Here is a 22,431-nt window from a genome sequence, read left to right as displayed (position 1 = left end):
GACTTGAAAAATACAGGTATTAAAGTATAACAGTACTATAGTTAACAGGAATAGTGAATTTTAGCACAAATTGTTCATTGAAGCCATAAATTGTAGACTCAAAAATAAAGGTAACACAAGGACCTTACTGCCTGTGAATTTCATATCTATAACAGGCAAAAAGAGTTCTGGAGATGAACTTTGTCAATAGCTCATTCTGCTGAATCTACTTTCTGTAGTATCCTTTTATCTTACCAAAGCACACTTAGACGTTTTAGAGTCCTGTTCTACAAATAAGGAAATTGACTCAGTAAAATAACCTAAGGCCATATAGTGACATAAGATTCAGATTGAAGTCAATGACATAACTCAGATGGAAGCCAAACCCAAGGCCAATACTCTTTAATACCATGATCACATAAGCATACAAGAGAGTATGAAAACAAACCAGAAGAAAAAGTGTAATAGAAGAATGATCAAAATGCTAAAATAGAGAGCAAAAACATTTTCTCTGTAGACCAGAAAGCTTCACTGAGACAGTGATTTTAAAGTAAGTGTTTATTAAAGGGAATGGCGAGAGAAATGATGGCATTGTGGTGTTGGTGGTTGCACTCATTGTGAGCACTTATTAAGGGTTTAAAATTAAGGACTCAAAGAAATGCATGCAGGGTTTGGAGAATAGCCCATTATTAACCCATGATAATGGGTTAATAGCCCATTGAATTTGCTGTGGTATTAAGTTGTAGAGTTTTAAATCTTGTGTTAAGGAGTGTTGGTTATAGCTTATAACGCATGTAGTCACTGGGGACTTTAAATAGAGGTGTGGTGCATTCCCATCATAGATAAGTACTATGTGTTCAAAAAGGCAAATGTGTGTTCAAAATATGTGGGCACTTGCCATGTGCCTTCCGTGGCCATGAGCTGCCTGCCCACCCCGGCCGGCTGCCACCGCCAACAGACATGAAGGAGGGAACAAGACAAAGCTAGTTGGTGGTCAGTCGCTGTTTATTCCACTCCACCACTCCATTCCAGACTCACACTCCTCTCCTCCCACCCTCACTCTCCCTTCCAGTTTCACTCTCGGCCTTGTTCCAGTCTTACTCTCCTCCTTTTCCTATCGCCCAGCTTTAGTTAGGAGCCCAACCGTCAGAGGTTGGGGGTAGCAATTACACATAGGTGAGATAGCACAGTCAGCAAATGTAAAGCCCTCCCTTCCAGGGAAGTTAGGACAAAGTCCCATCCTTCTAGGAGATCCTCTCAAGGGCAGAGTTTCATCTCCTTTTCTTAGTCCAAATTCATTTAAACAGTTATTTTAAATTTTACTTTGTTTTTTAAATTTATTTATTGAATCACCATGAGAACAGTTACAAAGCTTTCAGGTTTAAGTTTCGGTCATACAATGATCAAACACCCATCCCTTCACCAGTGCATATTTTCCACCACCAAAAACCCCCATGCCACCCCTCCCAGTGCCTGTGAGGCAGATGATTTCCACTTGACTCTCTCTCTACTTTGATTACATTCATTATTTCGACAAAAGATGCAACATTATTATGTGGAAGTTTCCCCCAACAAACAAACCTGCTGAAAAGGCTTCATGAAATAATTTGTTTTCTGTTGCTGTTATGAAGACCATAGGATGTCTGGAGGGATTTCTGCTAAAAGCTGAATAGTTCCGAGATTGGTTTGTGTGCCTCTGGGTCCATGGCCGTGCCGGAGAGCCGCTCATAGGGGGGCAACTTGTGGTCTCAGCAGGGCAACAAGGACGTGCCGGTTTCGACCCCCATCCTATGAGGCCGCATTAAATTTACTTCTTAATAATATTTTTAGTCATTTTTATGGGTACCATCAGAGATATATTAAACTTAAAGGGTGGTTCTCCTGGGGACATTTCACTGTGTATCCCAGACTGAGTTCTCTGACCAGTTCAGCTCATCCTTTCCTATGGGGGGTCCTGTCTCTTAAGTCATAACAGTTTGCATCAAGACGGCTTTTGTGCTTTCTAGACTTCCATTTTGATGCCACCGTAGCTTTGCCACTCACCGCAAGTCCATCCCTGCTCCACGGCAGGAACTCCCTTTTGTGGGTGTTAGGAACTACAGCAACTGAAGCCTGAGTCAAGTAATTATGATGGGTGCCCAGGAGTAAATATTATTCAGAATCAGTTAACTCCCAGGTTACAAGAACATAGCATTAACTGTCTTCCTGTGTCTGTACAAAAAGGACATTGCTCTAAATTATGCAAAGGACATAAAAGAGAAAAGCAATATTTCATTTGTATATACAAAATCCAGAGTCCTAGAAGAATCTGACGTTACAGTTTAGAGGGTCTGATTTGGGGATAAGTGATAAACAATTAGAGGAAGCAGAGCGCAAAGGAGAAATTAAAGATAAGCAGAGAGGAATGGGGTTGTCTCAGGAGCACTTTGATGGGTATATCTCAGTAAACCTAAGCAGCTCCCTGCTGAGAAGGGAAAAGGACAGAGGAGAAAGGATGAACCAATGTTATCCTACAGGTAACTGTATAAGACATAACTTAGAAACAGTATGGAGGGTTTGGAATGAGGACGGTTTGATTGTAGGTAGGCCTGTTTTGCAATTGTAGTAGGTTTAGGGAAGCTGATGAAGGTATAGACCAGAGCAGTGATAACAGGAATGAGTAGAAGCACTTTTTTTCCCCCATTTTTTATAATTTTATTTATTGAATCACCATGAGAGCAATTCCAAAGCTCTCGGGTTTAAGTCTCGGTCATACAATGAAACACCCGTACCTTCACCAGTGCCCATTCTCTACCCCCCAAAACCCCAGTATACTCCCATCCTATGCCCTCTCCCTACCTGAGGAGCACATTTTTGAAGTTTGAGATATAAAGTGAATAGAACTTGGAGAGGAAAGGTTCAGAAGAGAAGAAGGAAAAAATTTGTTTGGATTCTAATTTAACAATCTGAATGTTTAGTAATGTCTTGAATCGTCAGAAGAAATAATGCAAAAAGATGAAACTGAAAGAGGAAGATGGTGAATTTATTATAGGACAGGTGCACATTCAATCTGATTCACTTGTTCTCCCATTGCAACACCCCCAGAAGAAATACAGGGCATATTCAGGGTATATTTGTTTTTAAGGGACTGTTGAAAATAACAAGATTGAGGAAGATTTAGGAAAAGAGCCCAACCTCTAATTCTGTGCATTTGAATAGTTGCAGCAAAGGACTTTTCTTTTTCTTTATTTTTTATTTTTAAGGAGAAAGCATGAGTTATAAAACAAAGAATGTAAGGGCCAAAAGGCAGATACTTGCCAGATTGTTGCTCACACAGAGATTTTAAATATCATATTAAGATAACTTGTATATGCATGCATCATATCTCCTTAAGAACCGTGTATTCTTTTTATAAAGTGGATAGGGAACCAAAGAATAATGATCTGTTGTGTATTTAGGATTGGTAACTAAGTGGAGTATAACAGATATAGGACAAATTGGAAGTAGGAAGACAGAGGTGGTGATTTTTGTGGTGTGGATGAGAGAAAAGTAGGGGCAGTACAATGTTCAATTATTCTTAATTAAACATTAAGAATACTAAGAAAAAGAGGCGGGAGGAAGAAGAGAAATGTGTGATGATAAATTTATTGGTTTTGATGTATTTGTAGCTGGTGAGAGGAGTGAGGGGTAATATCAAGCTTTTTGACTTGCATTTTACAAGATAATACAAAAGAAAATAATAACACTGTGAAGAGGTACAAAATAGCGGAAGTGAGAGTGCTGGAGAAGCTGGACTGCATGTGGAATTAATTAGGTGGTTTATGGAACTAAGTGATGTATCTAACGAAGGGAGACTAAATATTGACCCCAAGGACTAAAAGAAATCTGGTTGGTTTCAGATTTGTGTTTATTCACTTTCTTGCTATTTTGCTCCTTCCAAATGCAGTTGTTCTGCAGCATTGGTTTTTCTGCTCTTTCGAAGTTATTCATACATGGCTCGACAAGCCAAGACAATTTTATATACAACATTTTGTACAAATCTAGCTTATTTCACTGCTAATACAGATAAAATGAATTGGTTGTAGCAGATTGACTATCTGCAAAAACTTGATTGTTAGTGACACTTAAGGTAGGTGTTGCCAAGTTTCTCAGACACCCTCAAACTCTCTGACTCACCGGAAGGAATTGCAGAAAACTGTTACATGTCAATAGTGTATTATAGCAACAAGAAGCAAATTAAAAATCAGTAATGACAGAAGTTACAAAAGGTGGTTTAGGAGAAAACAGAAGTGAGCTTCCCCAATTGTAATGTATTCTCCCACTGCCAGGTCTGCAGCTTTGAAGTATTGTCAGCAAGGAAGCTCCAGAATCTGGGTGTCCGTGAGTTTTTAATTGGTGGTCAGCCATAGGAATAGAGAGCCTGCTCAGAATCCAACCTGTTGTAGGCACACTACAGCATGTCTGAACCAAAGCAGAGGCCCAGTGCACAGAAAAATAAATGTTCCTTGCAAATTCACATGATAAGCATGAACCCTGTGTCACAGCCCAGAGTCTCAGGTTTATATGCTGCATAATACAAGAAGTCAGAGTTTATCACATAGCAGCTGATCAAAGGCCAATCTTTGTTTAGAATATGCAGGATTTGAGCACTCCAAACCTACTGTTTAAAGACAAATAAACACAGTATCTTTGGTTCCACTCTAGTTGTTGCTAAAGCATGTGTGAAATGAACATTCCACGAATAACTTTCTAGGAAATGTTATACGTATTAGCAGTGGTTCTCAGTAATGGAGGTCTGATGGGTCCTTTTTTGTTAGCATATTTACTGGTAATGGTGATAAAAATGAGTGGAGTTCTTCGAACTGAGCATATTCTTGTTGGAAGACAGGTAGATTACTAGAGATTTTCTTTTAATTCATGTGATAGCAATTTTCCAAAACATAGTTCAAAACATTGATGAGTATTTTGCCTGTATTTGCCTCATCTCTTGATACTCTGTAGAGTATCAAGAGATGAGGTTTGTAGCAATCTTCATGCATTTGAAATGCATGAAGGAAAGGGAAAAAAAATGGCATTTTTTTGAAAGAAAAAAGGAATTAGCTCAAGAAGTGGGGAAAACAAAGAAAAAAAGAAAATGTAAAATAGTTGAAGCAACTCAGATGAGAAAATGGCACCAAGTTAAAAAAAATTGTAAACATTTCCCAAGTCGCCACCCATAATTGGCCTCTCTGGCTCCTGGTCAAGCTGCTTAACAGCCATGATCCAAGAGACTCAGAAACAAATCTCAGAACGCAGCAGCTTTTGGCAGAAATGCGCCCGGTCCCTGCAGTAGGTTACTGGCGCCAGGCCACCCCAGGAGGGAATAGGTTTCGTGCCTTGGTCTGTTCCCCCTGGCGGCCTGGTGGCTGCCATCCTCGAGAGGCCATTGGACAGTCAGATTTGGGCCCACAGTGACGAGACAGGCTGGGCCTCGTGTGATGGGGTGGAGCCAGCCTTTTCCTCCACGCCCCAACGAGACCCTGAGTTGCCACCCATGAACGGCCTCTCTGGCTCCTGATCAAGCTGCTTAATGGCCACGATCCCAGAGACTCAGAAACAAATCTCGAAACCCAACGGCTTTTGGCAGAAATACCTCCAGTTCCCTGCAGTAGGTTACTGGCACCGGGCCACCCCAGGTGGGAATAGGTTTCGTGCCTTGGCCTGTTCCCCCTGGCAGCTCAAGTGGCCGCCATCCTCCAGAGGCCATTGGACAGTCAGGTTTGGGTCCGCAGTGACAAGACACTCAGAGCCTCACGGGATGGGGGTGGACCCGGCCCTTTCCTCCCTGCCCCAGTGAGATCCCGGGTCGCTGCCCACAAACGGCCTCTCTGGCTCCTGACCAAGCTGCTTAATGGCCATAATCCCAGAGACTCAGGAACAAATCTCAGAACACAGCAGTCTTTTGCAGAAATCCCTCCAGATTTAATTGTTAAATTTTTGGAATTCCAAAATTGTGTGGCCACTATTGAGGCTGTGTAACATCATATGTTATTTATAATCAGCAATAGAAAACAAATTGTCTATGGTTGCGTTTTCGGCAAATCTGAGTATTGGGGTAAAATCCCAAATAATAATGGTGGGTCTGGTGTTGAAATATTGAATGTGATCAAAGTAGAGAGAGAGTAATGTGGAAATCATATGCCCCACAGGTAGGGGGAGGGTGTGGGATGGGGGGACGGTATACTCGGGGTTTTGGTGGTGGAAAATGGGCACTGGTGAAGGGATGAGTGTTTCATCACTGTATGACCAAGACTTAAACCCAAAAGCTTTGTAACTGCTCCCAAGGTGATTCAATAAATAAATTTCTAAAAAGGAAAAAAAAAAGTAAGGTAGAGCTCATGCCCAATTCAGTCAGCCTAATCAATGTCTGAATAAATAAGAATACTCCTGCATTAAAAAAAACATTTGCAAACATTGAAGATACTGAGTAACTGTGGACTTGATAATGGAGATAAGGAAAGTAGACATTGATGGAAGCAGAGAAAACTAGAATGGCCCCAGAATCTCATGCTGTAAATTTCAAAATTTTTTAAGTTTCTTTAAATAAAAATTTTAATGAAGTACTGGGCCGGCTTAAGCAAATCGATGAACAATGGGAGGACAGTGGACAATGGACAGCTCATTATGTTAGAAAACAAAATTAAAAGAAAGGGACCTTCTGACCTCATTCTAAGTTTACCTTTTCTCAGCTAGTCTTTTGAAATCCTTTTGAAATTCTGTTTTAAAAAACAACTGATCTCAGTTTTAAAAAAATACTTCATTAATCGATAGTAACATATTTTGGCTGGAAAAATGACGGCACTCTTAAATAGCAGAGACCCACTCACGAAGCAAGTGCGTTTCATTCACCACCTCCCAAAGCGTTCCAGGGTGCGGTGCCGGCAGCTGGCTCGCAGCATTCAGTCCTGTGGACGCAGTTGTCTCTAGCACCATTGTTAGGGAGAGGCATTTAAGCAGTTTCCATTATTTTTTTTCTTTTGCAAATTATATAAATAGCATAACAGTGAATGATTGTTTTTGTTTTCATATCATTGGAGATAACATATTCTAGTAATTCCTAGAAGTAGGATTGTGAGTCAGAGAACCCACATTGGACTGGAGAGATAGTCCCCACCGTAGCGCACGCCTGGCTCGCCCAGGCCCAGGTCCTGAGCTTTCTGCTGCCGTCACTTTGCCTTCTGAACAACACTGGTGATAGCCTGGGTGACCCCTAGCACTGCTGGGAAGCCCAAAGAAAATAAGAAGAGAATTGAAGAGTAAATGCTTTACTTTTTTTTTTTTGTGCCCTGATAAATTTTTTTCTCAGAGGTTTTGCCATTTTGCCTGCCCCAGAAGCTGTGTACAAACATAAGTTGTCCCTAGCCTTGCTAATAGAATGTATTGCTCTGTTTTCAGTTATTTCCATTCTGTAAGAAACTATCTCCTTTACTTCTTGTCTTGTTTTTAATTAGTGGAATTTAAAATAATCATACTTGGTGGTCATTTTTATATCTTTGCAAATAGCTGGTTCATAATTGTTCATTTGTGACATATTTCAAGTATTTTCCTACTTGTCTTGAGTCAATGGCTATGCTTGTCTTAGGCTATGCAGAATTTTTCTTTTATGTAATCAAGTATTTAATCTTCATCGGCTCTAGCTATTTTTCTGAGTTATAGCTGTTATGGTGAGAAATATTTATAAAATCCATTTTTAGGTTATCAAGAATAAATATTGACTTTTTCTTTGCCTGTGGAAATATTTATATGATATTTTGCTTAAATCTATTATAACATTTACTAATATATTTTGTGGTGGGGGAGGGTTTGGGCCATACCCAGCGGTGTGTGGGATTTTACTCTTGGGGCTGGTCTCAGGGATCACTCACTCCTGGCAGGGCTCTGAAGACCAAATGGGGTTCCAGGAATTGAACCTGGGTCGCCTACCTACCAGGCAAGTGTCCTACCTGCTGTACTGTTTTTCCAACCCCTTTAATGATATTTCTAAAATTAAAATGATGATCACTGAAGATCTTGACCCTCTCTCGAGAAGTGTCTATTCAGATGCTGAATCACAGTCACGGTCACGGTACTCCTGTTATTCATCGATTTTTGCTCAGTGGGCCCAGTAACATCTCCATCATGAGACTTGTTGTTACTGTGTTTGGCATATCGAATCCGTCACGGGGAGCTTGCCAGGCTCTGCCGTGCGGGCGAGATACTCTCGGTAGCTTGCCGGGCTCTCCGAGAGGGGCGGAGGAATCGAACTCGGGTCGGCCGTGTTGGCTGCGTGCAAGGCAAATGCCTTACCCGCTGTGCTATCGCTCCAGCCCAGTATGCTGAATGAGAAAACATATTTGCTTATCATTCATATGATAAAAATTTAATCACTCAAGGTAGAGTTAGATTCCCTCAGACTAAAACCCCAGCCAAAAATCAATTGAAGTGCCCATTGGAAGGTGATCAAATGAATAGAGCATAGAGTGAAGTATTATGCAGCTATTCAAAAAAATGAGAGTTTGCTGTTCACAAGAAAAAAAGAAACTTGAAGGACTCAGTCCAAAGTAAAATAAAAGAAGGAAAGAGAAATATTGTATGAATCATGTATAAAGTATAAATTTGATCACTAGAATAAAAAGACAAGAGTGGGCATTGATACTAGAACTATGGTTAAGGGGTGGGAGAGTGAGACAAATAATAGAATAACATTTTTTAAAAAATAAGTGATGGGGGGCTGGAGCAATAGCTCAGCAGATAGGGCACTTGCCTTACACATGACGAGCCCGGGTTAGATTCCCAGCAGCCCATATGGTCCCCTGAGTACTACCAGGAGTAATTCCTGAGTGCATGAGCCAGGAGTAACCCCTGTGCAACATCGATTGTGACCCCAGAAAAGAAAAAAAATAAGTGATGGTTTAATACCTCTATTGCAAACCACAACACCCAAAAGGAGAGAGAGAGAGAGAGAGAGAGAGAGAGAGAGAGAGAGAGAGAGAGAGAGAGAGAGAGAGAGAGAGAGAAAGCGAAAGCACAAAAGGATAGAGGCAGGGTGGGGTGGGGGGATGGGTGGGGGTAGTGGGAGGGATACTGAGATCATTGGTGATGGAGAATGGGCACTGGTGGAGGGATGGGTACTCGATCATTGTCTGACTGAAGCCCAAGCAAGAAAGTTTATTAGTCAGTAATTGTACCTCACGGTGTGATTCATTAATAAAAAATTATTTAAATAAAATAAATGATGGCTGTGGAAAGCATTTGTTCCAAGCAGGTTTCTAGTGCTCATTGAAATATTTGTTCTGTTACCCTTAGTCCAAAAATCCTAATGTCCTTGTGCTCTTGGTGTTGGCATTTGTTGACTCTTCTCAGTTGAGTTGCTTGGTTCTTGCTGTGATGTGCTACTTTCGGTGGTAGCCTATTTATCTGGTTGTTGGAGCTTTAATTGCAGTTTAAATCTTAATCCTGCCAGACTGGACAGACCTCAGGCTTTGCTCCAGGCACAGTGCACGCTGTCAGCCGGAGTCAGGGCAGCCTTCTGTATGTGTGCTGGGATGGGGGATGGTATGGCTTCTCTTTGCCCATTTTTGACATTGCATTATTCCCATTTTTCCATACATCAAAATAGATTACTATTCTGCTCTTACCTGCACCCTTGCCCTTGTTTTTGATCCACAATGAATTGTTTCTTCAGTCAAGAGCTCTCTCAGTTAAGTGAAGGTCTTAAAGCAGTACGGATAAATTTGTGAATAGGGCAGATGGTAACTGTTGTAGACTTTTCAGGTAATATGGGCACTGTCCCACTGTAGGACTGTAGCACTGTCCTCCCGTTGTTCATTAATTTGCTCGAGCGGGCTCCAGTAACGTCTCCATTGTGAAACTTGCTGTTTTTGGCATATAGAATACGCTGCGGGGAGTTTGCCAAGTTCTGCCCTTCGGGTGGGATACTCTTGGTAACTTTCTGGGCTCTCTGAGTGGGGCGGAGGAATTGAACCCAGGTGGGCCGCGTGCAAGGCAAAGGCTCTACCTTCTGTGTTATCTGTCCCATTAATGTGGAGTAATTTTAGTAAGGTGTGATCTTAATTTTAAAAAGGGAAGGATGTAGAAGGATACAACACACATGGGCCAGTGACAATAAACCCTTTGACTAAGAAATTGAGGCCAGTTGGGGTGTGTTGGGAGGGGCTGGATGAGAAGGGACCTACTCATGGTGGTGGGGTGATGCAGTAACATTGACTGTCTCGAACATAAATATTAAAGCTGTTGTAAACTATGATGTCCTAATGACAATTTTTAGGAAAATAATCCCTTTTAGTTCGTCACTCCCCTCGGGTCTGAAACTTTTGACTGGGGCAGGGGAACCAAATAAAAGCTAGACTTCATATTTTTTATGTTTAATCTAAAATTTTTTGATGCTGAAGGTATGGGTTATATGTTGTTTTGTTTTTCTTAAGTTGTCTGTATACTTTTTGGAAAGATACTTGGAGAGGTTTGAATTTAGGAGGCTGCTATTATTTTAGTGCAAACAAGTTTATTTCATTTGAATAACCTCACAAGGATATCTCTGGATCTCAGTTGCATAAACCAGTGCCTGCTTTGTTCTGAAGATATCAGAAAAAGTTATTTAGAAGTTCTTCGACTTGAATGAGTCATCAAACCTGAGCCTATTTTTTAAAATTTTTTTGTAAGTTACTTCACTTTTTTTATTTCATTTTTTTTTTTATTACATTCAATATTCAAACACCAATCCCACTACCATTACACCTTCCCACCACCAAATTTGGGATGTTTCCATCCCAAGCCCCAAGCCCTGTCCCAAAACACATAAACAAAAGAATATATTTTGTGTTGTCTGTTATAAAGAACTGCTGGACATGCTTACAAAAAAGTGTTCATATAGAAAACAGTGTGAAGATTGTTCTCTTTTGGCAGGAGTCATTAAGACATCCTATAGGCTATCACTAACGTGTTATGGTTTGGTTGATGTGAGCTTTGGTATATATGTCTGAAAATATGTATATATGCATGTATATATGTATTTCCCTCTATGATTTGTTGCCTACTGTCTGAAACCCATTAAATATGATGTGGTGATTATGGAAAGTAGGTAGGGAGTGTCTTATGATGTGTTGCGCAGCCACAAAAGGTCCAGGAATAAATTCACTATGTGAATATACGTGAAGGAATATATGTGAAGCTTGGCCCAACCATGTGGAAAGCGGCCTGGAACGTGGCAGAAGTTGGGTAGTGGAGGTCAGTTGCTGGGGCTGGGTCCCATGGGACAGGGAGGTCCCCCACCTGCCCCCCTCTGGGGTACCCCAAATGAAAACAGCCTGGTACAGAGTCCAGTGGCATGGCTATAGGGGCCTCATTTATGCTCCCTTCTGGGAGAAGTAGTCATGAGTTCTGGAGGGTGGCCAATGAGGTTATCTGGTGCCGGCAGGAGGTGACTTATGGGTGTGAACCCTGGGTTGCCAGAGACTGGGGAAACCGGGCAGAGGATCTCTGCTCCTGCGTCCCATTGAGCCCAGAGTCCAGGGTCACAAAGTTCCGCCTTACCTGGATTCCACGGGATTTCACTCATGTGTGAGATGAGCCTATTGGTTTGGGTTTTTTTGTTAACTTTTTCTGCAAAATTGAATAGGCAAATAAGGAATAACTAATATACAAAGCTCTTCAGCTGGGGACATTTTTTAAGGATTTCGAAATAATATTTTTGCCAAAGTTTAAAATGCTGAGTCAATTCTTTTGTCTGTTTAGTAATATGAAAAATTCTATTGCTAAACATTTGAAAACATCCATTTGGTCTCATCTAAACTTGAAGCAGCTTAGATATTTCCTGTCATTCTGAGTTTATTTTCTTGTTGGGCCAGAGAAGTTGTACAGGGAGCATGGAGCGTGCCTTGCACACAGCTAACTCGGGTTTGATTCCCAGTGCCACAGTTGTTCCCCAAGCCCTCCAGGAATGGCCCCTGACTACCACCAGGTATGCCCCCTAACCAGTTTTTTAAAAACAAATTATTTTTTAACAGGTTGGTCAGATCACCAAATCTTTGCTACCAGACTGAAACCTACAGTCACAATGGATGTCGCCACTCTGGCGGTGTGCATCCAGGCAAATACATGGGGCTGCAACTGTTTTTTATTTCCTGTAGATTCTTGTAGATACTGTTTGGGCCCTGTCCTACCTGACAGATGGCGGTAACGAGCAGATCCAGATGGTCATTGATTCCGGAGTTGTGCCATTTCTTGTGCCCCTCCTGAGCCACCAGGAAGTGAAAGTTCAAGTGAGTGTCTGCTAATTGTTCTCACGTGTAACTCTTTGTAGGACCCAGGTAAGCTGTCTAGCTTTTGTTCTGTGCAAATGTCTTCTGTATTTCTCCTGCTGTTCTGCTGAATATGATTTTGTTGATTTTTGGCTTGTTACTGCACCCTGTTCTTCTCTGGTTTTCAGCCTTGGTCCCGAGCACTCAGACATGCCCCTCAGCCCTCTTCCCAGAACCCCAGTGTCATGTCAGTCAGGGTGAAATGTGTTTGGGAAAGTCCTCTTGTTCTTCCGGTATATCCCCTTTCTGCCGGCAGCATAGTCTGAGCTAGAAACTTCGATCTCTCTTTTCATTTTTCCCACGTTCCAAAATCTTGCCCCTTGAACTCAGTCCTCAGATTTGTATTTTCCTACGGCTGACTGAGGTCGAGACTCCTTTTCTTGCCTCCAGCATCTCTCCCAGATGCTCCTCCCTTTCTCTAGTCAGGCCGCCCTGAGCAGTTCCAGGTACGGTGGTGAGACTGGCTGGGGGCATTCACGGGGGGACGCTTGATTTGACGGGGCAGTGGATGGCGAGGCAGTGTTGAGGACCGCCAGGCTGCACTTGGGGTGCTGAGGGGGCTGAGGTAGGCATGAGGGGGAGCTCATGAAGTGATGAGATTGGACTTAGGCCCCCGGAAATTGTGTCGCCCCTCTCTTCACTCTTACTAGTTGCCTACCAGAACTAATTCTCTCCATTTTTGTGTGCCCATTCTGCTTTCTTACAATCTTTCTGTGAAGCCTATTTAGTAATTGATAAAAATACTTGTGAAATGTGGGCCCTTACATGTTTTATTTTTAGTCTTAAAATCTTTTTCCAGCGATTTCCACTTTTTCATGTAGATTTTGTTTCTTGTGAGACTATGAAGACCCAAAGTTTGCTTCTCCATTCTAACGTTTTATGTGAATAAATGACACTTTTTCACCTCTTGCAGTTCTGTATTTCTCTTGATTATGGAAACTATAGTTTCATTAGTAACAAGTAATTTTATGGAAAACATTTTACCCTCACGCAGACGGCAGCACTCAGAGCAGTGGGCAACATCGTGACGGGCACGGACGAGCAGACCCAGGTGGTTCTCAACTGTGATGTCCTGTCTCACTTCCCGAACCTCTTGTCGCACCCTAAGGAGAAGATAAACAAGGTGAGTCGTCATACATTCAGAAAGCATTGCTTTCTCTGTTCATCTTACTGTCGACTCCTCCTGTATTTCTATTCTTACTTGTTTGATTGTGATGTTCTTCAAAATCAACAAAACTGAATTTAAAAAAAGGTTTATGATTGCCAGGAAACCCAGGTATCTTTGAGAGGCAAATAGATTATAATGTAACCTCCCTAAGAATATAGATCATCTCAGAACTTCATCCCATTTTCAGTTAAATATTCCATTTATACCAGTTTGTTTATCTGGTCATCTCAGATGCAGAGTTGGATTGGTTTTTTGTGTTTTTTTTTTTGTTTTTTTTTTTTTTTTTTTTTTTTTGCTTTTTTGGGTCACACCTGGCGATGCACAGGGGTTACTCCTGGTTCTGCACTCAGGAATTATCCCTGGCGGTGTTCAGGGGACCACATGGGATGTAGGGAATCCAGGTCAGCCGCATGCAAGGCAAACACCCTACCCGCTGTGCTATCGCTCCAGCCTCGCATTTGGGTTGTTTTAAGGAATGCTGCTATGCATATTGCCGTACAAGTGTCTGCTTAAGTTTTTGCTTTGAATTCTTTGGGCTATATATCTAGAAGAAGTAGAATTACTGGGTCTTGTGGTGATTCTGTGTTTAGTGTTTTGAGGAACTACCAAACTGCTTCCCATAACAGCAACAGCATTTCTATGCTCTAATTCCTCTTTTGTCATTTTTATTGTGGCCACTTGGTAGATGTGATATCTCATGATTTTGTATGCATTTAATTTAATGCAGTTTTATTATGTTGAAACGCCACAATCTCCCAGGCTGGCAGAATCTGACACTTTCTTCTGTGTCTAGCTGTATTTGTATAGTTGCTTGAGTTATAATTTGACAGTTGGATTCTTAGGGGACAGTATGTTGTCAGAAGTAACATGATAGCAACATTAGTTCAGATGAAGGCAAAGAGCCTAGAGCCTTTCATATTCTGAGCCGGTTATTTTTATTGTAGAAAATGTAATAATATAGGTGATTTTTACAGCTAACTGTATCCCGTAATTGTAAGCAGCCTGGAAAGTGAGGCAGTCAGACAGAAAGAGCAGAGAGAGAGAGAAGCATGGGCATAGGATCTGGCGATGTGCTTTAGGTGAGAAAGGAAAGGGTACCTGTGACTCCTGTTCATCGCAGCAGACAGTCAGTTGCTTCAGGAATTTCTCACTATGAGTATTTATGTTCTTTGCATCTTGGTATCATCATGTGACCCTGAAGTTAAAGTTACGTACTAGGATTTTTTCCCCTCAACATTTTAGTTTGAAATTGTTCAAACCTATAAAAAACTTAAACCATACTTCAGTGATCACATGACCACACACATTCTAAAATACCCATCCACTGACTGTTAACATCGTGGCACAACTGATTACTAAAATGAGTTTCTAATTCATTTGGAGATGTCACATAGTATGTACTTAACATTAAAATCAAAGCAGACGTGTTTATTTGTGACTTATAAATTCGTCAAGGTTGCAATGTTAGTGTGTGTGTGTGTGCGTGCGCACACACGTGCCTATGTGTGTGTATGTATATATATGTGTATATATATAGTTCTGCCTCAGGGAGAAATGCTTTCAGAGAGAGCTAGTGCATCAAAAATGTAAGCTCCATGAGTAAGGATCTTTTTTTTAGATATAATATTCTTAATGCAACTCAGAAGATTTCATTAATATGTATCAAAACATTAAAATGTGAATGTTGGGGCCAAAGGGATAGCACAGCGCGGAAGGCGTTTGTCTTGCACGAGGCCGACTCTGGTTCAATCCTGGGCATTCCATATGGTCCCCTGAGTGCTGTTGGGAATGATTTCCTGAGTGCAGAGCTAGGACTAACCCCTGAATATCACCTAGTGTGAGCCAAAAATCCAAATAAATAAATAAAATGTCAATGTTTATATTTTTAAGGATATAATTTTCTAAATAAAGGTATCTTCTATTTTGTTCAATATAGGAAGCAGTGTGGTTTCTTTCTAACATAACAGCGGGCAACCAGCAACAAGTTCAGGCTGTAATTGATGCTGGATTAATCCCAATGATTATTCATCAGCTTGCTAAGGTCAGTTAAGCAATGAGCTTATCACGCCTGTTAATATAACCAAGACTTTTCAAAAGAATTTATTTATGATCTTTCTAACTTTCAGGGGGACTTTGGAACACAAAAAGAAGCTGCTTGGGCAATTAGCAACTTAACGATAAGCGGCAGAAAAGATCAAGTGAGTTCAGCAAATTTAACTAGTATGATTTTTAATACTGGAAAGTTTGCAACTCTCTTATTGTTAGGAGTTGCTCATTGTTTTTGAACCCTTTAAAACAATGTGTTTTGTGTTCTTTTAGAGGAAAGGTAATTATGTAGCTTCTTTTTTTTCTTGTCTAGGTTGAGTACCTTGTACAGCAGAATGTAATACCACCATTCTGTAATTTACTATCAGTGAAAGATTCTCAAGTTGTTCAGGTGGTTCTAGATGGTCTGAAAAATATTCTCATAATGGCCGGTGATGAAGCAAGCACAATAGCTGAAATAATAGAAGAGTGTGGAGGTAAGAGTAATTTGAAGAACATTGGTGGAACTCCAGAGCTCTGAAATAGTTTCTTTAAAGACAACTTACTAAAAAGTTAGCATCTTCAAGGAAATGTTCCAGAAAATTTTAGTGGACACTTTGCAGAAATTAGTTGTGAATGTCATTTCATAATCTTCCTAGAGATTCTCATGCTTTTTCACTTCTAAGTACTCTTGAAGTGCATTAGAGCAAATCAGATGCTCTGAGAACTATTATAGTAGAGTAACTTGTAAGCATTCAGTATTTTTCAAAATCCTAACAGTGGAACGCTTTTTTTTTTTTAATCGTGTTATTGCTTTATGGACTGGAGCAATAGCATAGCAGGTAGGGCGTTTGCCTTGCATGCGGCCGACTTGGGTTCGATACCTCTGCCCCTCTTGGAGAGCCTGACAAGCTACCGAGAGTATCCCGCCCACACGGCAAAGCCTGGCAAGCTGCCCATGACGTATTCAATATGCCAAAAGCAGTAACAAGAACTCTTACTATGGAGACGTTATTGGTGCCTGCTGGAGAAAATCGATGAACAACGGGAGGACAGTGCTACAGTTGCGCTTTATATATAATTTGACAGACTTTACTTTGTGAAGTACTTTTCCGTATTGTTGGAAAAGGTTAACAACTTCAAAGCCATTTTAGAAATTTGATTGCCATTTTAAGATTCCATCGTTGCATGCTGTATGAGGACAGAGTAAAATATGGGGATGGCACTAGAATTTTGGTGTTGGGTGCAGTGAGTTGTAGACACAGGGTTGGGATGCTGCATTCATGGATCTACATAGTGAACCTGTGGTCAGTTCACACAATTTCAATTATAAAGAAGAAATTACTCTAACAGTGTAAAGGAATTTTGTTCATGATCATGTAGCTACAGAGAGAGGCACAACTAAATGAAGTCCAGATCTTTGTGCTATTCAGTGATCGTTCTGGTTTAAAGATGTCTAGCTTCTTAAAGTAGCTTAAAAGTAACATTGTCTGGTTTAGAAAAACTCAATTCAGAAATTTTGAGTTACAGATTATTATTCTTCAGCTTTCTATCACTGTAGTTGCTACTCTATGTAGGAGTAATACTAGTGATTATGATATATATATTAACTGAATATTTTATGATTTTATAAAGCACTTTGCATATTTTCATCCATTTTTCTGGTTTGTATGAAGAAAAATCCACTGTTTCAAAATAACTTAGCTATAAAAAGATGTTTCAAGGGAGCTGGAGAAATAGTGCTTCTGTTTCTAAGCACTACAGAAATACTTCCATTTCTAAGGGAGTCACTTCCCTTACATGTGGTCTACCCATGACCCACCAGGGATGACCGCTAGTCACAGGGCCAGAAGTAAGCCCTTGAGTACCTCTGGATGTGACCCACCCAAAAAACAAAACAAAAGAAGATATTTCAAGGAAGACTGTCTTGGACTTAACTTTATAGACCTATGCCTCTAATGCATGGGATGAATACGTTGAGAATATAAAGAAAGGACTCTACCATTAATGTTCTGAAAAATTATTTTTTTCAAATTCATTGTGGCAGTAAGACATAAGCACTCTTTTTTTTTTTAATTGAATCACCATGACATGCACAGTTAGAAAGTTGTTCATGATTTACAGTCTGCATTTTAAAAGAAACTATCTCAAATTTAAAGCTTCGGTTCATACTAATTAATCATGATATTTCCTGAAATTTTTCTTTTGTTATTTAAAAGCAATATAATAATAACAATAACTAAGGTAGAAATTACTCTTTGAAACAGGATGCTTTGTGAAGGAGCTCTAGGGAGATTGGCTTTGTCGCTAACTTCCCCCGCAGCCCGCAGTCAGTCCCTTACATGTCTGTGTCGTGGCCTCCTCAGATGTCAGGTGGGGTGTTGGTGCCTTTTAAACTGCCTGTCTTAGGGACCAGGTGCCTCAGAAGCTTCTAAAGAGTAAGAAATTATTAGGGGGTGGTCCTCCAGCCAAAGCAGCTCAAGTTCTTATCTGTTTATTTTAAAGATGGTTTATTTAAAATTCTGTTTCTTTTTTCATTTTTCTTTTCTTTTCTTTTTTTTTTTTTTTTTTTTTTTTTTTTTTTTTTTTGCTTTTAGGCCATCCCCTCCATGCTCTGGGCCTACTCCTGGCTCTTAAATCAAGAATCACTTGGTGGTGCTCAGGAGACCGTGTGGGATGCCAGGGATTGAACCTGGGTCGGCCATATGCAATGCAAGCGCCATACCTCTGGCCTCTTATTTATTTTTTAAACACCCTATCTGTGGGGAAAGCAGGAGTATGCTCTGAGTTCTTAGGGTTTTCCATGATTAAATTCAGCAGGGTCCAGGTTTATAGCTGCTTAATTATTTTCTGTGTCCTTCTGTCAGGTTTGGAGAAAATCGAAGTTTTACAGCAACATGAAAATGAAGACATATATAAATTAGCGTTTGAAATCATAGATCAGTATTTCTCTGGTGATGATGTAAGTATAAAAGTATGCTGTATCTGCAAGTGTATTAAAATCTGCATGAAATATAAGTTTAATAAAACTTCTTCTTTTTGGTGTTATTGTGACCAAAGTGTTTTTCAATATAACAGCCATTAAGGTAGCCCTTTTCCAACTATTGAAAAAAAAATCCAGGCTTGCTCTTCAAGCCCGTGTTTTCCTTTGAACAGGTAAGTCGCTCACTTGTCTCTGCATATTTCCATGCCGGAGAAACCTGTGCTCTCTCTGGAACATGTTTCCCCTCTTTCTCTCCTCTCACATCTTTCTAAGCAAGTTTCAGTCAATAAAGCCTACCTTGCTTCACTGTAGCACTGTAGCACTGTCCTCCCATTGTTCATCGATTTGCTCGAGCAGGCCCAGTAACATCTCCATTGTGAGACTTGTTGTTACTGTTTGGCATACTAAGGGGGAAAAAATGCTAAATTAAATAACACAATGATTGTTTTCCATCCAGTTCTAAGTACTGTAAAACTTTATTATAAGTTTTTCCGAAAGTTTTCGTTGGGGTGCCAGATAGTATAGCGAGTAGGATGCCTGCCTTGCAAGCAGTCGGCCCAGGTTTGAACCTTGGCTCTCCAGGTGGTCTCCCAAGCACTGCCAGGAGTAGGCCCTGAGCACCACTGGATGTGACCCCAAAACAAACCATAAGGTTCTTATTGGATTTGTAATTTGTTAAATGAGAGGACAAATCGAAAATGATTGATCGTAAAAGAAAAATCATTACAGAAATGATGTGTGTTCGGATAGGTCAAATCTTAACAGATTGATCTTACACCGGAAACTAGAAAATTGGGCACTTGTTAATGGTTGTATTGATTTACTTAATATTGGGTAGTAGTTACGGTTGTCATTTATAATTCTCTCTTAAGAAGAAATAAAGGAATTACATACAGGCTTTGCCTGAGAGCCTAGTGCTCAGTCCTTGCCACTGCACTGAGCACTTCTGGCTAGAGACCGGAGCCCCCAGAGCGTGGCCCAGATAGCTGTGGGGACCCCAGCAGTGCTGGACCCGAGCAGTGCTAAGCACCCAGCCCCGAGCACCCCTGTGAAAAAGAGACCAACTCTGCACGCAGCAAATGTGTATTAACATGTAATAAGAGTCTCCCTTGCTTTTTTATAGATTGATGAAGATCCTAGCCTCATTCCTGAAGCCACACAAGGAGGTACTTACAATTTTGACCCGACAGCCAACCTTCAAACAAAAGAGTTTAATTTTTAAGTTCAGTTGAGTGCAGCATCTTTCCCACGTTCAATACGAAGCACCACCAGATGGCTACCAAATGACAAGAACAGCAACAAAAGGCTCCGAGACACACATGCCTCTTCGTTTCGATGCTTCTAAAGCAAGCCATGTCTCAGTCACTTTGCAGTTGCCAAAAGTCACTATCACATGGACTGTAAATGCATATGCATGATTTCCTAAACTGTTTTAGAATTCTCCTTAACGATCTCAACTACCCTCTTTCCCCCGTTCCCTGGTGCCACACGCTGACAACAGCAGTCTTCAGATTAGAATATTCCATAGTTGGTGGCATGTCAGCTGCCCACTTGATACTCCTTTGGAAAATGGTGCGCTGTGGATCAAGACACTTTGGGATGAAGCATATACACATTGGAAGACTTTTTAAAGAGGTGCAGTCTGATCTGAGCCTCCATCATCATCCTCCACAAACATATTTTCATATCTTTATGTGGAAGAATAGATTTTAAAAGTACAAGCCAAATGATTTTCATTGGTGGAACTATCACACAAAAAGTAAACTTAAAAAAAAAGAAACTTGGTTATTGATTCAACAGATAAGTTTTTAAAAAACTGTACTTCATCTACCAGTAATTGATGTGTTTATTATCTGCCTCAGAAGCCAGGGTTGGAGGAAGAACTTTAGCTATGGATGGTAATGCTTTCACCATTATACCTAATTTTTGAGAACAGCAAGCCCTATTTGACCACTCACTTCAGCCTGTGTGTTCCTGCTGTTTTGAAGTAATCAAATGCTGTGCATGGTATTTTACCTGAGCTGCAACCTGTTATGGACTTGAACTTCTGTTTAAGTTGAAAGCAAGAGTCCCTGACTATAAGGAAACAAAAAGGTCTAAAGTACCCATTGGTGATGTTTTTTTAAAAAAGCAAAACAAACAAAAAAAAACCACGAAAATCTTGCTTTCAGCTTTCAGGAGTTAATATTTTTCGTTTTAAATTGATAATTGGATATGGTTGATTTATATTGGGTTTAAACTGTGGAGCTTTCATGTTTACTGTAATTTAGTCTTAAAATATTTTTTACTTAGTAACCAGTGCTTTTGATAATGTGGTTGGCAACAAACCAGCAACTATTTAGAAGTGTCATAAAACTTCATTCTTTGAGTATTGGGAAAGATAATTCAGATCCGACTCTAAAAGCATATTCATACAGTAAACGATTCAGACAAGGATCTGTGTAGAGGAATAATCTGCAGGTGTTTAACATAGACCTGATTTGCAGTGATATTTTAGTAATTCTGCAAAATCTGGTGTTACTATGTAAAGTCATTGATTTTTGGTAAATTGTCTGATCCAGTTATTAATGAAAGAGTATGAATTTGAAAATTTTCAAACTGAATAATTTGTGCTGTCACAGAAATGACTTTGTTGCTGTTGTTTACTGGGTATAGTTTCCCAATGCATTGATGTGAACGGGATAAAAAATTTAAACGAATTTAGTTATCTGATGGGGGGTGTATTTACTGTGAGGAAGATGAGACAGATGCCATCAGAGCTTTGTAAATCAGCTAGGGTGTTTTCACTGATCAACAACACATAGCAGGTGTGCATTCATTACAAATATATGTATCTGCCAAGGTAGAGCCACTTTAAAGAGTGAGTTTTGTCTTGTATCTAAAGTGGATACAAGCGTATGTTTAAACTGCAAGATTTTTACTTGCTAGAGAATCTGTTTTAATATAGTGGTTTGGCCTCTGATTATTTATAGGTTTTATAAATTTTAGAATCAATTTCTCTTTAAGGTGGCTCAGATTTTTCAACTCTTGTGCACATAAAATTGAGTTGAAGTTCATTGTGCCTTTTTTTTTAATCCAAGTTTTGAGTTAAAGCTTCATATGGTAACTGCATCCTGTATCAGACACTGTAGTCTAAATTTCTCAAACTGTGTGGTGTTCACTCAAAGTAGGAATAACAAAGTCAAAGTTACTAAGGTCACAAACTTCGGTGAAACCCTTTAAGTCCAAATCTTCTTGATATTGTGAATTGTCCCCCTTCCAGTTTAGTTTCCTCTGGACTCTCCATACTTACCAACAGTTACCTTTTAAATTTTGCACACATTGAGATTAAATTGGGCCTCTTCTTATATCGATTCCTATTTTCCTCTTGAGTTTTAGGTGCGAATTAACATACATAAACATTAGCATCAAGTAGTGCAGACTTATGTATGCATTTGCTTGATTCAATTTGTTGTGACCTTATCAGTTTGGAATTGGAACCGCACCATTTCATAGATAAAGGAAACGAAGTATATCGCTGCACTTTTAAGTTTTCAAAACAGTGTTGGAAAAAATTGCATTGTTTTTATTTTTTTTTTTAAACTCAGTTTAAAAAAAGACTAAAACGTTCTTTCAAAAGAGGCATCTAAATGTGTTCCTAATTTTGTATATGGGCTTAGGTTTTGTAACCAATAAAAAAAAAGCTGCTATCAAATATGATAAAACATTGAAGAACTTATTTCTAAAAAACTCCCTAATTTTGTTATATGCATAATTAAATGTGAATTTGAAATGACTTTGCTGGCATCAGCCATAGTGGCAGTCTTATCAGCCTCAGCTCTCATCGTCTTTTAATATTCTATCCCACCTTGACACACCAGGATGACCAGCAACAATAACAGATTGACGACCGTTTTGTGACCAATGAGAAGAATCAAATTCTGTACATTAATTCACAAACTGTAATAACAAACTACTACAAG

General features: G+C 40.0%; 1 protein-coding gene across 1 annotated transcript in view; it reads left to right on the top strand.

The window, feature by feature from the left end:
* The window catches only part of KPNA3 (karyopherin subunit alpha 3), a 76,917-nt gene extending 54,730 nt beyond the window's left edge, over positions 1–22,187 (top strand). Inside the window, exons 11-17 of the mRNA XM_056132758.1 lie at positions 12,123–12,254; positions 13,288–13,416; positions 15,398–15,502; positions 15,588–15,659; positions 15,821–15,983; positions 18,354–18,448; positions 19,593–22,187. Coding sequence (XP_055988733.1) covers positions 12,123–12,254; positions 13,288–13,416; positions 15,398–15,502; positions 15,588–15,659; positions 15,821–15,983; positions 18,354–18,448; positions 19,593–19,691 — 795 coding nt within the window. The 3' untranslated portion in view covers positions 19,692–22,187. The remainder of the gene's footprint in view (positions 1–12,122; positions 12,255–13,287; positions 13,417–15,397; positions 15,503–15,587; positions 15,660–15,820; positions 15,984–18,353; positions 18,449–19,592) is intronic.
* The last annotated feature ends 244 nt before the right edge of the window (positions 22,188–22,431 follow it).

This window comes from Sorex fumeus, unplaced genomic scaffold, assembly GCF_029834395.1.
Source record: "Sorex fumeus unplaced genomic scaffold, SorFum_2.1 ptg000095l, whole genome shotgun sequence".
NCBI lineage: Eukaryota > Metazoa > Chordata > Mammalia > Eulipotyphla > Soricidae > Sorex > Sorex fumeus.
This window is presented reverse-complemented; position numbering and strand designations above follow the sequence as displayed.